The sequence below is a fragment of the Eutrema salsugineum genome, unplaced genomic scaffold, assembly GCF_000478725.1.
Source record: "Eutrema salsugineum unplaced genomic scaffold, Eutsalg1_0 scaffold_4, whole genome shotgun sequence".
Lineage (NCBI taxonomy): Eukaryota > Viridiplantae > Streptophyta > Magnoliopsida > Brassicales > Brassicaceae > Eutrema > Eutrema salsugineum.
This window is the reverse complement of record NW_006256686.1, coordinates 10,549,699-10,567,511: the sequence shown is the minus strand read 5'-3', so window position 1 is coordinate 10,567,511 and position 17,813 is coordinate 10,549,699. Positions and strand designations below refer to the sequence as shown.

The window sequence follows — 17,813 nt, the reverse complement described above, 5'->3', positions numbered from 1 at the left end:
GAATTAAGAGAAATGATCGAAAGAGAAAATCGAGAGCGTAGAGAGGAAAACAAAATATATGAGTTAGTGTTATAGAGTATATATATATATATATTTTTTTTTTTTTGCCAAATCGTAAATCATATACATGAGAAAAGGTTTTACATACAATGAACCAGACTTGTTGTCACGGCAAAAATAAAGAAAAAAACATTACAACAATTGATTTAATGAAGCGCGAAGATAGCAACTTACACCACTTAACTACCAATTAGCAGAGCCACATAGGCATTAAGTTTGCAAATTTCTTACGATGCCTTCTTGCGGAGATAGCATTCCTGACCTGGCGGTCAACATCCTTGAACAATTGGGTCGCCGGGAGTGTTGTATGGTTGAAAAGTCTACTGTTTCTCTCTTTCCAAATGTTATACATCATTGTCTGAACCACCAATTTCCGAAGAGTAGAAGGAGCCGAAGATGATCGCCCATTTTCCCAAGCCATCATATCTGACCACGATGAGAACTGCGGATGGTGAGAATTCAGTCTGATCAGTGCTTTTATCCAAAGCTCTGCACTGTATTCGCATTGAATGAACAAGTGATATCTGTTTTCATTGTACACAGAGCAGAGACAGCAGGCACTCGGGCTTTGCATTCCCCATGCCAGAAGTCTATCTTTTGTAGGGAGCCTGTTCTGGTATGCCGTCCACATCGTGAACGCATGCTTTGGGACCAGATAGATTTAGCCCAGTCTTTAATAGAATCTCTTGGTCTGATCGCTTCCCATGTATGCTTTTCTGAAAAACCATTGCAATTCACACTATTAACAATCCAAGCGAACGAGTCCTCATCGTTTGACAAACTTGGGAGAGCGATGGTAGTCAAATGTGTATGCAAAGCTAGAGCAGCATCAGATCTGGGAGATGACAGATTCCAGCCAAGTTCATTGCAAGCAGACGCCACTAGAGCATGGTGCGGTAACCGCATGTTCCTTTGACCCTCAATACCCATAGATTTTATCAGTGGCCCGAGAGGAGTCACACATCATACCAGAAACAAACTGTCAACCCATTAGCAACAGAGCATTTAACAAACCTTATCGCCAAGTCTCTGAGATTTAGCAAAGATTTCCAAGTCCAAGAATCAGATTGATTCTCCTCAAGAGCCCAAAAGCTTACTCTTCTAAGGTGGTGATGTCTTTGCAATGCAACCATAGTGAACCGCTTTTGGAGAAAAGGAGCCAAATCAATCTAAGACAGAGCGTTCTGTTCCAATCCACAATGCGGCGAAGGCCCAATCCTCCTTCTATTTTAGGCAAGCAGACAATATCCCAGGAGACTTTCGCCTGACATCGACCATCAATTTTCCCAGCCCACAGAAATCTAGTACAGAGGGACTCAATCTTTTTGATACAGCCCTTAGGCAATATAAAAGTTGATATCCAGAAGTTGACTACTCTAACAATTACTGAGGAGATAAGCTGTAATCTTCCAGCGAAAGAAAGAAATTTTACAGACCAGGCTCTGAAATTTCTGGCTATCTTATCCAATAGCGGAGTATACTCAGATAATCTTAGTTTCCGGTGCATAAGTGGCAAGCTCAGATATCTAATAGGTAGAGTACCATTCGGGAAACCATAGCTTGCAATTGCAGTGGTTTCATCGTGGTTCAAACCTGCGACAAATAGCTGGGTCTTATCCTGATTCATATGAAGGCCTGACCAAGAAGCAAAATCGTCTAGAGTCTCACTAATCCCGTGCAAGGAAGAAGAGCTCCCGTCAAAGAAAATCATCACGTCATCAGCAAACATTAAGTGTGAGATTTCCAGATCCGCTGTGTTCGGGTGATACAAGATGTAACCTGAAGCAAAGCGAGAATGCAGCAGTCTTGAGAACACGTCCATCACCAACACAAAGAGATAAGGGGACAATGGGTCTTCTTGTCTTAGACCCTTGGTGCTTGTGAAAAAACCGCTAGATTGCCCATTGACGGAGACAGTAAAGGAGGCGGTAGTAATGCATTGTGAGATATAGGAGATAAATTTTTCAGGATATGTAGACCTCTCAATGCCGCGATATCCCAGCGGACCGAGTCGAAAGCTTTCCGAAAATCCACCTTTAACATACCTCTTCTCTCGAGATTCCTTCTATTGTACCCTTTCACTATTTCCATTGCCAGGAGGACATTTTATGAGAGAAGCCTTCCTAGAATAAAAGCTGACTGCGAATGCGAGATAACGGAAGAGAGAATTCCCTGTAGTTTAGCACTCAGAAGCCTTGAAATCACCTTATAGATTGTGTTTAGGCAGGATATAGGTCAGAACTGAGAGGCGTTTGAAGCATTAATGATCTTTGGAATCAGGATAAGGGTTGTTGCATTCAGCTGCTTTAACATAGCTCTACACCTGAAAAATTCCTTTACCGCAGTAATCACCTCAGGACCAATTATGGACCAGCATCCGATGAAGAATTCAGCGCTAAATCCATCCGGTCCACATGTCTTGTTTCTGGGAAGCGAGAAGAACGCCGATTTGATCTCCTCAGCAGAGAAATCACTCTCGAGCCAGGCACTTTGATCATGAGAGCAGCTGTAGTTAAGAAGGGCCGAGATATCCTCTTGAATGAACAAGCTGCTAGAAACATCACCACCCAGAAGATTTTTAAAGTACTTGACGCAATGAACGTGGATCGCCGAAGGAGATTCATACTTCATACCATTGTGGTCGAGCAGATATTGAATATAGTTCATTGCTTGTCTTGATGCCTTGTGAGATATTTTAATTTTTTACTCAGAGGCACATTAATCAGCATCAGAGATATTTTTCACTTGTAACAATTGTGCAAGCATACCACAAAATGGCCAATGATGCATATGAATAGCTCAATGTAGTGTGGGAACCTGCCCGGAATTTGAGATACTAAGCTGGTCGTGAAGTCAGTTTTTTCAAATTTCGAAAGCAACAATAGAGCATCCATTGGCTGCAAGCTGGACTACATTTTTAAACAGATTCCTGACTGAGACAGAACCAAATCGTCATCTTGATTCTGATCTGTAACTTAATCACTCCAGTGATCACATTTCACAAAAAGAGTGGAGTTAAGATAGATTTAGTATCACGTTCAAATTTGGTGCAAGTGTGGAATGCTCAATCAAACGCAATATGTATTTTGATTTGAACCACAAGGCTAACTTCATTATTAATTTTTAGTGGTCCTTGCCGAAAAAAATATATGTGGCAAAAGAGATGTGAAATGAAATTTAAGTGATATTCCACTTTTTTTTAGGTAAAGAGATAATCCACTTATTCACTAGATATATAGATATATGTTTTAGTTTTAATTCTTTATAAATATAAAATTTAGATTACGACAGACATGGTCTTTCAGAAGTTCATCTAGCTTGTACTTAAAAAAAAAATTATGGAACGTTGGGATTACGCTGGAGTTCATTTACAATCTAAGTTTTTACATATTCTTCATTTTTATTCTTCTATTTTTACTAACTATTCAAATCAGATTAAACAATATTTAACTACCAAAACCAAACTAAACCTCCAATCTGGCTCGCCTAAAAAAGTGTTGCATCTCTTTACCCTCCATTCTCAGATACAGTAGAATATAGGTTTCTCCGTTGAGAGAAGATGAAGAAAAGAGAAGCTTGGTTCCCCTTATCTATTAACCGCATAGAACACACTGGCATAACAAAAACTCTTTATTGATCTTTATGATCTTTATGTTCTTAGGTTTATCCACAAATTTCAAAATATACATGCAGTAATTATATAGGTGTTTTTCTTAAAAAGAATAATATGGAGTTCAATTAATAGATATTGTCTTAATTATTTTGTAATTAAGATCTTACCGGATTAAATAGGATAAACTTATACCGATAAAAACGGGCCGAGCCAAACCCGACAACATGAACCAACTGTCTCTAGCTTTGCCCCTTGGTTTAATTCGATTTAAATGCACCAATTTGAACCACAAATAAAACATTTTTAAACCAAAGATGTTTAGAAAGAGTATGTCAGAGTCATACTCGAAACCGAAGAAATCAAACCTAATTGGGAAACCTCTTTGGTTGAACTTCTACTGAGTCGAGATTCATTAATTTGATTTAAGATAGTCGTTCCTTCTTTAAACATTTCGATATCAGGATTGAACTAAAACCGAATTGAGAACTAATCAACCGAGATACAATCTGAAAATATTAGTTATATATAGATTTGAAATCAGTGAAATACTCAGATTACGATGATTAATCCACGAATAGTACTAATTATTGTTACATTCAAAATAACCGTAATCTATTTAAAATATCTGAATTACTGAAATAACTTGAGACTATTTGGCTATAATATTTAAACTATTGCAGTTTTTGCGTTGTTACTTTTTTAGTTAATTTGATACTAAGCCGTTTTTATTAAAATATTCAAACTGAACCAGACCGAGATGTACTGAATAGATTTTTTTTTTGTTTCTTAGATTGATGACTTCTTATATCCGAACTATCCGGGAAAATCGTCAAAACCAAACCAAAGCAAACCGATTTCCTGAGAAGAAAGAGTATCTAAGATAAGCACTCGAACATTCTGGATAAGGTATCTAACATTCTAGTCTTATCTTTTCTCTTCCACCGGAGAATTCTCAGGCGAGAAGGTTTCCGATTTCTTTTCGTATGAATATATCCATTTTATGTTAACTTCAACTATCATATTCTATTATAATATTCTTTCCTTTAGGGATATACGTATATAATAGCAAGAGCAAGAGCAAGAGCAAAAGTCAAAAGGTACATTACACAGAAGTCAAAAGGTATAAAGTTAATTTTCTAATCAACCAAGCTAAGATGGCACACAAGGATGTCGTTGTGCATGAAGAAGAAGAAGATTTCGGAGCTGCGATGCAGAAACTTGAGATCCCTTACGAAGAACTGGAACAAAACTCCATCGATGACGAAATAAGAGAAATCATGAAAGATTCAAATTCACTAGTGAGTTTATTTCGACAATTAAAGACATGTTCTCATTGTTTTGGAGTATAAAGTATAAACAAAACTCAATGTATGTTCTTCAATGTGTTTTTAGCTTGAAGATTATCGAGAGTTTGAAGAAGATCTTAGCCACAACGTATCTATCAATGTAACAAACGATTTAAAACCGTTTAGAACCTCCTCAAATTCACCAACTATGACGAGAGTACGGTCTCTTGCACCAAAACGGCCGAGAAACAAGAGAGGAAGACGAAAAAGACGGTTCTTCAAGAGTACGGCTTATCTCTTTGATTCTGAAGTTGACGTTACAGACAAAATTTGTTTACATTGTGGGACGAGAAACACACCCTTATGGAGGGAAGGTCCCAAAGGTGCGGGAACGCTTTGCAACGCTTGCGGGATGCGATACAGAACAGGACGACTACTTCCCGAGTACCGTCCTGCTTCAAGTCCCGGTTTCAAACCAAACCTCCATTCGAATTTTCATCGGAGGGTTATGGAAATCAGAAGAAAGAGGAACTAGCGTTTAGTGAGATTCGTATCAGACTTGTACTAGTAAATTAGGGTTTACTCTGTTTTCTATTAGTTTTAGGGACAAAACAGGACACATTTCACTCAAAAAAAAAAAAAAACATGACACTTTTAGGTTCCATTTCACAATTATCTCATTTATTTGAAATTAGGGTTTACTCTGTGTTCATCAGTTTTAGGACAAAACAGGACACTTTTAGGTTTCATTTCTTTCACAATATTCCATTTATTTATATTTCCAAAACAGATATGTTTGTGTTTCTCTTGTAAATGTATTCTGCATCTAGAGTTTGGAGTTTTGGACAAAGGAAACAGCCTATTTTTCCACGAACTTATGCCTCTTGATTATCAACTATTGAACCATGTCTTCAACTACATGAAATATGTTTTTTTTTCAATAACAACAAAACCGCAGACAACACCATACTAACTGATCTAAAGACATTTAATAATTATAATTATCTAATCACTTTTATATAGATATCCTATAACTCTTTCTCTCTCTGCAGAATATTTGAAACCCGATGAAGAGTTGAAAGGATTGAGTCACGACTGAGCCACGAGGAATACAGGAGGAGTAAACGGCTTAAGATGTGAAAACCGGGAAGGTTCTGCTTTTGGGAGAACACGCCGAGCCCGTCTAGAGATCAGAACGAGGACTCCGATGAGATCTCCGACGAGATTCTGGAAAGGGATGATAACCCGAAAGGTAAAGACAGGGAATGTTGTCTCATTCTGGCAAGTCAGAGTCGGAATCTGAATCTGATGACTTGAGATCAAGGAAGAGAAAGAGTAAGAGCTCTAGGATTAGGCGAAGGAGATCGCATGATAGCGATAATGAGTCTGAAGGTGTGATGGGATATCTATATAAACACTATTCGATGACTATAATTAATAAATATCTTTAGCTCAGTCTGGTGTTAATTAAATTTGCTGAAAGGTTGTGTCTTCAAAACTCAGCGAATGCATTTTTTAAAAAACCATTAAAATGACGTAAAAACGACCACATCATATACTATAATAAACCAATGATATTGTCAACCATGTCATTAATTATTGTCGGAAAATTAATACTGTTTATGTTTTTGATGAAATTGGCCGTTCAATATTTCATCTAAAAAATCAAATTATTAAATAGTTCATATAGTTAAAGGCATAGTTCAATAGTTCGTGTATTAGTTCGTGTATGAATAATCAGAAGGTAAAAAATTCATAGGAAATAGGCCGTTTTTCCTTTCAACAACGATATTAAATTATTTTACACTTTCTTATATCAATTTCCCATAAATGGTAAATCATTATTGAATGATCATGCCTGAATTGTTAACACATACAAAATAATTACTGGAATAAAGTCAAGCACTTACAAATTACAATTTGATACACAAAAATTAATCTTGCATAACAAATTTAACCTTTCACCTAAAATAATCACGACGTACATAAAGGATGTTACCATTAGGATTCATTGGTTTGTAGAAGATATCGAGGGCCATGCCGTCCGGTCTGTGCCGCCATGAGCTTCTTCAGATCTCCGATGGTGTCTTCCTCCTTATACACTTCACCCTCACCTTCTTGCCTATTCAAGATGAAGAACACAGAGATTCTACTTCTCTCTCTGTCTCAATTGGGTTGTGGAATAATGTTTTTTAATTCGAGTTTGGGGAGACTTCGAATATATGATAAATCTTTCGACCAGAATCTCGCCTTGGATATGATTGGGCTACTGATTTATATGCATATGGGTAAAATATCCTTTACACCCAAGAGCCTAACCTAACTATGGGTAATAATTTTTTAAAATATACTGAGAATTTAATGATTAGTCGATTTATTTTGTAATATATATTATTATTTTATTATAAATTATGAGAACAAATATAATAACATATTAATAATAGACAATTCTTTTTGCCTCAAAAGGATCTACTTGGCTTTGGAAATTTTTTATAAACTTGTTTCCATTAATCTGTAAAAATCGCATTTTTAGAGAATCAAACATTGAATATTTTAGAAACATTAATAACCATTTAATCAACTGTGTGAGCCAAAACTCGCACAACCAAGAATTTGTGAAGAGAAACTAAGGGATCTGAAACTTCTAGGGTAATCGCAAGAACAGTAAGATCAAAAGAGGATTTTTATTGCTGTGAAAGTGTGTAAGTCTTATTGCTTAGGGTTACCAAAGTTGGCGGAATGAATTGCATACATCATATATTTATACTAACTTTCTAAACCGCCTAGCCGAAAATCTCGGACGAGATTTTCGGAATATTTCTTTATCGCCTCGTGCGGCTGACCGCCTTTGCATCTCGCCTAGGGTTTTCCATGGGCTTCATCTCTCAAGGCTTTGGTTCCGCCCGTCCAAGCTTCTTTACGGCTCGGCCCATCTAGCCTTCTTCACGGCTCGGCCCACTTGTCATGGAGACATGATCTAGCCCACCGCACCGATACACGGCTCGGCCCAAAAGTGTTGAAGTGGGGCTCGGCCCATTTCTTTCGATGCGGCTCGGTCCACCTGTTTTCTTTCACGGCTCTCCCTACTGGCCTATCTGCACAGCTCTCCCATTTGTCTTGGTGAGAACGGCTCTCCACTTGGCAACCACGGCTCTCCCACTTGGCGACCACGGCTCTCCCACTTGGCGACCACGGCTCTCCCACTTGGCGACCACGGCTCTCCCACTTGGCGACCACGGCTCTCCCACTTATCTTTCTTCCATACTTAGCCATTCTGAGGTGGTTTATCTACTTGGAGTGAAAACCGACCCCAACAGTTAGCCCCCCAGCTCGTCAGTTTTGGAGGCGAGAGTGACGAGGTCCATTATTTCCGACCGTAGGATAAACCACTGAGTTAGGCACCGAGGCGTTTTGGGAATGAAGATGCCGAGGCGTTCTGGGAATGAAGGCGCCGAGGCGTTCTGGGAATGAAGACGCCGAGGCGTTCCCAAGGAGTGCCGAGGCAAGATTAAGGACGAGGCGATTTTTTTTTAATAGTGATAGCCCATGACGAGGTGATTTGAGGAGGTTATGCCGAGCCGAACAAATGGCGAGGCGTTTCGAGAGAAAGCTCGCGCCGAGCTGTTTTGTTAGCGGCAAGACGTCTCAAGAAAGAATGTCAGGGCCAAGCCGTTTTGTTAACGACGAGGCGCTTCAAGAAACTGATTCAACGCCGAGCCGTTTCGTTAACGACGAGGCGTTTCGAGAGAACAGATTCAATGCCGAGCCGTTTCGTCAACGACGAGGCGTTTCGAGAGAACAGATTCAATGCCAAGCCGTTTCGTCAACGACGAGGCGTTTCGAGAGAACAGATTCAATGCCGAGGTGTTTCGTTAACGACGAGGCGATTCGAGAGAGAAAGAGTCAATACCGAGCTGTTTCGTTAATGACAAGGCGATTCGAGAGAATAGACTCAATGCCGAGCTGTTTCGTTAACGACAAGGCGTTTCGAGAGAATAGATTCAATGCCGAGCCGTTTCGTTAACGATGAGGCGTTTCGAGAGAGAAAGAGTCAATACCGAGCCGTTTCGTTAACCTGGGTACCCTGACTGTTGGTCTTTCGAGAGGAAATTCCTAATCTTTCGGCGCGTGCCAACGACGCAGCCCGGTATAGCCGATTCACCGCGGATCCCACGCGCTGTTGGACGGCTTCCCGAGGTTTACGCGGAATTCACGCGCTTCGTTTTTCTATAAATAGGTGAGCTCCTTCACTCTTCCTCATTATTTCCCGACTCACTCGTTTTCACTAAAGGTAGCTCTCCCTTCTCTCTTCTTTCTCTGTCTAGTTTATTTATTTTCCGGCTAGGGTTTCCGAGGTCTCCGCCGTTCTAGATCTTTTTCCGGCAGAGGCTCGCCGAGTCGTGCTGTATCTCTTGTAAAAGTCGTAAATTATGTCGAGCTGTTCCGACGATTCGTTGGATTCACTTTTTCACTACGAGCCGAGCCGCGTAGACGCCGAGGCGAGAGGTTATGGCAGAATCCTCCGAGGCGTCTGCTTCGCCGAGCCCCTCCAATCACTCATCTGACAAAGCGTCAAACCATGAAAACCCATCAGATGTCGGCTCTCCGGATGGCGAGCCGTCGGTTTCGACGAGCCGTCCCCAGGATCCCGTTCCTAACGAGGACATTAACCGCGCCGCACTCAAGGCCGAGGAGGAGGCATTTCCCTTTGATCTTTTCGAGGCGAAGCTTGAATTGGAACGCCTCATGGCGTCCCGAGGCGCTTCCACATCTGGGCGAGGGCGGAGAGTTAAGAGGCAAAAACCTGACCTGCCTGGATCTACACTCCGCTCCCTTGAGTCGCTCGAGGCTTTGAGGCATCGCTTTGGAATATCCGAGGCGGTGGAGTTCGTCGTTCCAGAGAAGAGCGACCGAGCCGACAACCCTCCAGAGAATCATTTTACTCTGTACGAGGCGTTCTTCGAGCTTTGCTTCCTCTGGTTCCCGATCCCCGGAGTGATCCTCGAATACCTTTGGAAACACGGGATCTCGATTGGGCAGATTATGCCGAGGGGATTACGGCATATGATTGGCATTTTAGTCCGAAGTTTCGAATGCGGTCTCGACATCGAGCTGAACCACCTGCTGAACTTGCTGGAAATCAGGAAAGCTCCGAAAGGAAATAGGTTCTATATTTCCAACAAGACGAAGCGACGGATCATTGGCGGTTTCCCCAGCAAGGATCAGTTTTGGACTGAACGCTTCTTCTACGTCTTGGTGAACGAGGCGTCGGTCGGCGAAGATTACGTTCACCGAACCAAGACAGCTTGGGGACCACTTGGTAGCCGACCCGAAGCTTTGCCTCGGCTCGGAGATTCAGTTGATATTCTCTTCCTTTTCTGAGACTTTTGCTTTTTGCTTTGTTTTGCAGTTTGTTGCTATCTTCCCCCGATTCCCGACGACATTTTTACTGTTCGAGACTCTCTTTCGGCGCGGAAGGTTAATTGGAGAAAGAACTTCTCCCTCGAAAGAGTAGAGAAAGCGCGAGCCATCCTTGCCGGAGTCCCTGTTAGCTCTTCATCCTCTAGTTCTTCAAGGGATACTCGAGAGAAGATGGTGATAATCGCTCTTAGGGAGAGGAAGAAGCGTGAGACGGAAGAGGCCGCGAGACAAGCTGCCGAGGCGGCTCAGGCGCAGACCGAGGCGGTTCCGGCGCATACCGAGGCCATTCCTCAACCCGACCCGCCGAGCCGGGAAGGAGATGAAACGACCCGAGCCGCAGAAGTCTGCACAGCCGAAGTGGTCGAGAGAAGTGCAGCGCCCGAGGTGGAACCGGGCAAAATTGTTCCCGAGGCGTCCGGGGACGATTCGGCGGTTCGGAGCAAAGATCCTTCGAACTCTGCTATTTTAGCCCTCCCGAAGTCGACAAGGCCCCCGACTTCCGTCGTTCAGAAACACGACCCGAGCCGAAAACGTTCGGCTGCTGATAAAGGGAAGGGGGTCGCTGTTCAGAGGGGCGAGCCGTCCAAGAAGAGGCGGAAGCCGACGCCCGGGGATCCCGCTGCGCGCAAGTTGGTCGTTGACGACCCCGACGCCTCCGCCATCATGTTCTCGCGTGTCAATAACGCGAACACGCGTCTTCCTCCTCCGGAGAAGTTGAGGAGGCCGAGGTTATACGTTCTATTTTGCTTTCCTTTGTTTTTCGTGATTTTTTGCTAAGTGTCTAACGCGAGTTTGTTCTTTGTAGTTTGTTGCGGCCATTAACGACCTAATGGCCGAGTATGAGGCGGATCTGTCTAAGGTCAAACGTCGCTTGGCCGAGGCCAAAACTGAGTCCACAGCGTCAAAGACAAAGCTAGAAGAGGCTCAGACCGAAACCGCGGCGGCAAAAGGGAAACTGGACGAGGCGATGATCAGGGCGTCCAGGCTGGAAGAAGAGAAGATCGTTCTGCGCGCCAACGTTGATAAGGTCTCCGCCTCGGTCATTCGCCTCGAGGAGGCGAGGAGAGCCAAAAGCGCCGAGGTTGCGATGCTGAAGAGGCGTATCGAGGCCAAGGACGCCTTATTCGATGCCAAGGTCAAGAGGGCGAAAAAGGAGGCGAGGCGAGAGCTTACGGTGAAGTTTCAGGAGCGCCTCGCCAAGGTGGAAGAGGGTTTGGTCAGGCTTGAGAAAGCCAAAAATGTTGAGAACGATATGGGAAAGATCAAGGGCAATCTTGCGATGATTGCCGACCTGAAGAAGCCGGACGCCCCGACGCTTGACGACGAGGAGGCGAAGCTGAAAAGCTGGAAAAGCGAGTATGCCGATGACGAGGCGTGCGAGCGTATTGCTTCCGAGATTCGGGGCAAGCTGTATTACTCTCCTGTATCGCCGGATTCGGTCGATACCACCCTCGGCAACGAGCCGCTCGAAGAGATAGCGGCCAACTTAGGCGTGGTAGATCCGAACGGATCAAATGCGGGCACGCCAGTCCTCTCGAACCTCCTCGCCGAACGTGAGATGCAGTGTGCGGCCTGATACCCTCTGCTTTTCCCTGTTTCGTCTTTCATGCTTTTGTACTTAGGCTTTTTGTACGTTTTTGAACTCTTTTTGTAACCGATGCCTGGACGGCTTTATCCACCCGACATTCATTTTTGCTTATGGATATATTTTCTCGTTTAGCTGTTTTTCGTTTGGATGCACTTATTTTCAATGACTTGTGCAAACATCTGCGAAAACCGCTGGCTTAGGGAAAGTTGTCGAGAATGATTTTGATTGCTCCCTTAACCGAATTCTTCGAAATCGATAGAAAGATGGGCTAAGGTTTGAGTTGTTTAAGGGTCTCGTTTGTATTCTTAATCCCGAGCTGGGAGTTAGTTTTGTGGAACATCCTTCAGGTGATGCTGGAAAGATTTTAAGTGATAATGTCGCAGCGAATTTTCGTAGCAACACCGAGCCGTTTTTAACGACGAGGCGTTTTACTCTTTGCATGGTGCCGAGCCGTGTAAACGACGAGGCGTGATGCCGAGCCATGTTAACGACGAGGCGGTTTCTCTTTTCGTGATGCCGAGCCGTGTAGACGACGAGGCGTTTTCTCTTTGCGTGATGCCGAGCCGTGTAAACGACGAGGCGTTTTTGCTTTTGTTAGCCAAGGACGATGTGTTATCGATCCTGACTATAATGGACTGGTGTTTCCGAGAGGATGAGTATGCTTATCCGGGTTTTAAGGGTTTACTTCGGTTTTAGAGAAAGCGATGTAGGTTGACCAGATACGTTTTTGGTCTGATATTTGTATTGCGCGCTTAATTTTTATCCGTAGAGGATGTAACTTGCACCCTCGTCCTAGGAAAGGTGGTAAAAGTCCGTTTAGAGAACTTTGTATTTGTTGCCCCGTTGTGGCCAGCAACGAGGCGAGGCGTTCGGAGGCTTAGTTTGCCGAACTGAAACTGAGGACCGATTAAGGTCCGAGGTAATCAGGTCATGATATCATGCCGAAGTGGTATTTAGTCGCCGAAGTGATGGGTGAAAGAATTTAAAAATCCGAACTCGTTAAAATAAGTTGCTGATTAAAAAAGAATGAGAAACTAGCCGAAGCGATAATGAACGAACTAGAAATCAGAGGTAGACGTGAAATGAGTAGATGACTAAAAATGAACTGAGAATGTGCCGAAGTGGCGATGTTCCTAAGTGAGCAAGTTAAAATTGTAGAGTTAAAGGAGGTATGTGTATACGTACCCACTCCCCCCCCCTCTTTTTAGGAGGGGGGACAGCTGAACCCGTCCGAAGACGGGCTGCCTACGTACCTTTTGCAGGGATCAAGCCGTCCCGTAGTTCATGCTGGTCATGCTGTATCCTTAGTGATAGTATTTCTTCAGATGCATTGCGTTCCATGATCTTGGAATCGCCTCGTCAGCTAGTGTCGCGAGTTCGTAGACTCCTGGACGAACCACTTTTGTGATCTTGTAAGGACCTTCCCAATTTGCTCCGAGCTTTCCTGCGTTCTTCTCGGCAGTGTTTTGGAAGACCTTTCGGCGAACGAGCTCCCCTGCTTTGAATCTTCGGCTACGAACGTTTTTGTTGTAGTATCGCGCTGTTGCTTGCTGATAGTTCTGGATTCGGATTAAGGCTTGGTCGCGCTTTTCGTTGATTAGGTCAAGCTCATCTAGCATCATTAAGTGGTTTAAGCCCTCCTGTCCCGGTATAAGTCTTCGTCGAATACCTGGGAAATCCACCTCGGGGGGAATTACGCACTCCGATCCGTAGACCAAAGCGAATGGAGTTTCCCCGGTGGCTCGGCGCAGAGTTGTCCGATGAGACCAAAGGACTCCTTCGAGTTCGTCTGCCCATCGTCCCTTCTTGGCGTCAAGCCTCTTTTTCAGACCGTCGAGGATCGTCTTGTTGGCTGCTTTGGCTTGTCCGTTCCCTTGAGGGTATCTTGGCGTAGATTTGCTGAGGCGGATTTTCCACTTCTCGCAGAAGGCTTCGAAGCGTGTTGAGATGAACTGGGATCCGTTGTCGGTGACTATCTCGTAAGGGACCCCGTGTCGGCAGATTATATTTTTCCGGACGAAGTGTTCGACCTGAACATCTTTTATGCTTGCGTAAGAATCGGCCTCGACCCACTTGGAGAAGTAATCCGTGAGGACGAGCAGAAAACGCTTCTGCTTCGAGCGATGTAGAGGTCCGACGATGTCCATCGACCATCTCATGAACGGATAAGGCGACGAAATCGATGAGAGCGGCTCGGTAGGTTGATGAATCGTCGGGGCGTGCCGCTGACACTTCTCGCACTTAGCCGTAAATTTCTCGCAGTCCTTGATCATCGTGGGCTAGAAGTAGCCGTGCCGTTTTATCTTGATAGCGAAAGACCTTCCGCTGGAGTGGTTCCCGCACGCGCCGCTGTGCACCTCGTGCATGATCTTTCTTGCCTCTGGTCCTTCGACGCATGTCATGAGAGGCCCTGAGAATCTCCATTTAAACACCTCGCCATCGACGAGGACGTAACGTGCGGCCTGAGCTTTTAGTTTGCGGGCTTCCCATTTTTCAGTTGGCGCCTCTCCATCGGCGATGTACATTCGGATAGCTCCGAGCCATTCTGTGTCGCAGCCGTATTCCGGCTCGGCCGGTGAAGTGTCTTCGTCCATAGGAATGGCTTCGTCGTCCTCTGGTTCTTGTTCGGGAGGATTTATCAGCCGAACTCCTTCCACCTCTTCGATGCTAGGGCGTTCGATAAATTCAACTGGGATCGTTCGTCGGAGGTCTGGGTCCGAGGTCGAAGCGAGTGCTGCCAAGGCATCGGCCGAGGTGTTTTCTCATCGGGGAATGCGCGTGAGTTCGAATTCATCAAACTTTTGCACCAACTCTCGGACCACTTTGAGGTAAGCTCCCATACGTCCATCATTCGCCTCGTACTCCATTGAACTGACATGCTACGAGCTGTGAATCGCAAAAGGTTCTTATCTTTCGAACTCCGATTCCCTGTGCTAGCCGTATGCCGGCGATCAGTGCTTCGTATTCCGCTTCGTTGTTTGAGGCGTGGAAGTTCAGGCGAAAATACTGCTCCAGTATTTCTCCGGTGGGAGAGGTGAGGCGGATTCCTATTCCCGAGCTATGTTTAGCCGACGAGCCGTCGACGTGCAGCGCCCACACTTCATCTAGAGTCGGCTCGTTTATTGCTTCGGTAGGAAGTTCAATGAGGAAATCTGCGAGAACCTGTGATTTTGCAGACGACATGTTCCGGTACTCGATGTCGTATTCGCTTAGTTCTATCGCCCACTTGGCGAGCCGACCGGATTGGCTAGGGCTGTGTAGGATCGAGCGTAGAGGAAGCGTAGCGAGCACAACAATCGAATGTGATTGAAAGTACGGGCGCAGTTTGCGAGCCGAGACTACGACGGCTAGGGCGACCTTCTCGATCTGGGGGTAGCGAGTTTCGGCGTCGGTCAATGTCTGGCTGATGTAGAAAATGGGCTTTTGCTCGGATCGCTCTTCTCTGATGAGCACTCCGCTTACAGCTGTGGGAGATACTGCGATGTAGAGTAAGAGCGGCTCTCCTTCGACTGGTTTTGCTAAGATTGGTGGGCTCGCCAGATAATTTTTCAACTCCTCGAAAGCTGCTTCGCATCGCTCGTCCCACTCAAATTTCTTGTTTCCTTGGAGGGTGTCGTAGAAGGGCAGGCACTTGTCTGTGGAGCGGGAAATGAACCTGTTTAGCGCGGCGACTCTTCCTGTGAGCCTTTGCACTTCGCGCTTCGTCTTTGGAGAGGGCATCTCAATCAATGCCTTGATCTGCTTGGGGTTTTCTTCTATGCCTCGGTGAGTTACCAAATAGCCGAGGAATTCTCCTGAAGTGACAGCGAATCTGCACTTCGCCGGGTTTAATTTCATGTTGTGCTTGTTCAGTTGCTCAAAGCATTCCCGTAGATGATCGACGTGGTCTTCCTCCTTGAGTGATTTGACTAACATGTCGTCGATGTATACCTCCATGGTTTTTCCGAGCTGAGCCGCGAACATTTTGTTGACGAGCCGTTGATACGTTGCTCCTGCGTTCTTGAGCCCGAACGGCATGACTTTGTAGCAATATATCCCACGATCAGTTATGAATGCCGTTTTTTCCCGATCATCAGGATGCATCAGGATCTGATTGTAGCCGGAGAACGCGTCCATAAATGTTAACAGTCTATTCCCTGCAGTGGCTTCGACGAGCCGGTCGATGTGTGGCAGGGGAAAGCTGTCTTTTGGGCACGCCTTGTTGAGGTCGGTGAAATCCACACAGACCCGCCACTTGCCGTTCTTCTTCTTTACAACCACCGGATTTGCGAGCCAGTCCGGATATTTGGCCTCGGCGATTGATCCTACCTTGAGTAATCTCTCGACTTCGTCGTTGACTGCTTTAGCTCGTTCTGGACCAAGCTTTTTCTTTTCTGCTTGACTGGTTTAAAGGTCGGATCTACATTCAGCTCGTGACAGGTTACATCGATGCTGATGCCTGGCATATCTTCCGCCGTCCAGGCAAAGGTATCGATGTTTTCCTTGAGGAGGGAAAGGAGCTTGCTTCTCAGGGGCTCTCCTAGTTGTGTTCCAATTTTGACGCACCGTTCCGGGTGCGCCACGTCTATGCACTCCGAGTCCACTGCATCACATATCGGCTCGGTGCGTGTTTCGCGGCTCTCCGCGATCTGTAATTGCTATAAGAGTTTGAAGAGCTCGTTTGCGGGCTCTCTGTCTGTCTTCATCTTTTTGCGGTCTATGTCAGCTCGTGCGTCGGTGACGGGGTTCCTCAGTTTGTGCTCGGCTAGGCAGCACATTCGCGACTCCTTTTGATTCCCCCAGATCGTTTTGACGCCCGATGGAGTTGGGAATTTGAGGCAGAGATGGTAAGTGGTGGGCACTGCCCGCATCCCGTTGATCCAGGGAGTTCCCATGATCACATTGTAGATTGCTGGGTGATCCGTGACGCAGAATTCGACGATCTTAGTGACTCCGCCAGCTACCACGGGAAGTCTGAGCGTTCCCATAGTCATCGTCGTTTCTCCTGAAAATCCGGTTAAAGGTTTAGGGATTGCTTTCACCTCGGAGAGGTCGATTCCCATTCTTCTGAGTGTTTCCCTGAAGATGACATTCACCGAGCTTCCAGTATCGATGAGCACCCTTGCTACATCATGATCCCTGATCGTTAGCTCAATCACCAACGGATCGTTGTGAGGTCGATCGATTCCTGCCGTTTCCTCCTCGGCGAAAGAGATCACTGTGTTTGGGATGTCGGTTGGCTCTGTCCAATTCTCCTTCACTTCGGCTCGACGCTGATAGGCTTTGATGGAGGACACGGTATCTTGGTAGTATTGAGATCCGCCCATGATCATATTGATCCTTTGCCTCGGCTCGGGTCGCTCTTCAGGTTCGCCTCTCCTGTCGCGTTTGGGATTATCGCCTCGTCCGGGAGGATTCGCTGGTTCCGTCGCGCCGCTCGGCTCGGCTTTTTCTTGTTGTTCGTTAGGAACGAAGTCTTTGAGGCTGACCGCATTTTGGAGCTCTCCTGCTGCCATTTTTGCTGCGAGCTTTGCTCCTAGAGTTCGGTATTGAGCCGTTGAGTGTCCATAGGTCTGGTGGTACTCGCAGAAAGCCTTCTCGTCGTAGTTGGGGGACTTTCTCACCCAAGTGTTGTTGCGCGGCTCTCCTCTTCCGCGTCCGGAGCTGACCTGGTAGTTATGGGCACCTCCGCTCCTAGGTTCATCCGAACTCTGCGTTGTTGCATTGCTCAATGGATTGCCCTTCTTCGCGGGGCGTGGCAAAATTGAGCTTCGGATCGCTGCTTTCGTGGCTTCGTACTGCTCGTCCAAGTTTTTCATTTCCTCCTCGTTTACGACGAAGTCTGATGATCGGTGCAACGCGTCTT

General features: G+C 45.4%; 3 protein-coding genes across 4 annotated transcripts; 2 read left to right on the top strand and 1 right to left on the bottom strand.

Annotated features, from left to right (window-relative positions):
* Positions 1 to 1,153: 1,153 nt before the first annotated feature.
* On the bottom strand, positions 1,154 to 2,151 carry LOC112084509. The gene is made up of 2 exons (XM_024153659.1): positions 2,040 to 2,151; positions 1,154 to 1,839 (listed from the first exon to the last, which is right to left on the bottom strand). Exons 1-2 carry the CDS (start codon positions 2,149 to 2,151, stop codon positions 1,154 to 1,156), a joined length of 798 nt encoding a protein of 265 aa, XP_024009427.1.
* A 2,395-nt stretch (positions 2,152 to 4,546) lies between these two features.
* LOC18013605 (GATA transcription factor 14) lies at positions 4,547 to 5,569 on the top strand. Of its 2 annotated transcripts, XM_024153935.1 has the most exons (3): positions 4,547 to 4,579; positions 4,721 to 4,971; positions 5,066 to 5,569. In XM_024153935.1, the coding sequence occupies exons 2-3, from the start codon at positions 4,828 to 4,830 to the stop codon at positions 5,492 to 5,494; spliced, it is 573 nt and encodes a 190-aa protein (XP_024009703.1). In that variant the 5' UTR covers positions 4,547 to 4,579; positions 4,721 to 4,827; the 3' UTR covers positions 5,495 to 5,569. The 2 variants fall into 2 exon arrangements, with proteins under 2 accessions (XP_024009703.1, XP_006419066.1); XM_006419003.2 differs by lacking the exon at positions 4,547 to 4,579 and having other exon boundaries at positions 4,679 to 4,971.
* A 3,899-nt stretch (positions 5,570 to 9,468) lies between these two features.
* On the top strand, positions 9,469 to 11,956 carry LOC112084508 (uncharacterized protein At3g60930, chloroplastic-like). The gene is made up of 3 exons (XM_024153658.1): positions 9,469 to 10,279; positions 10,370 to 11,115; positions 11,186 to 11,956. The coding sequence occupies exons 1-3, from the start codon at positions 9,469 to 9,471 to the stop codon at positions 11,954 to 11,956; spliced, it is 2,328 nt and encodes a 775-aa protein (XP_024009426.1).
* The last annotated feature ends 5,857 nt before the right edge of the window (positions 11,957 to 17,813 follow it).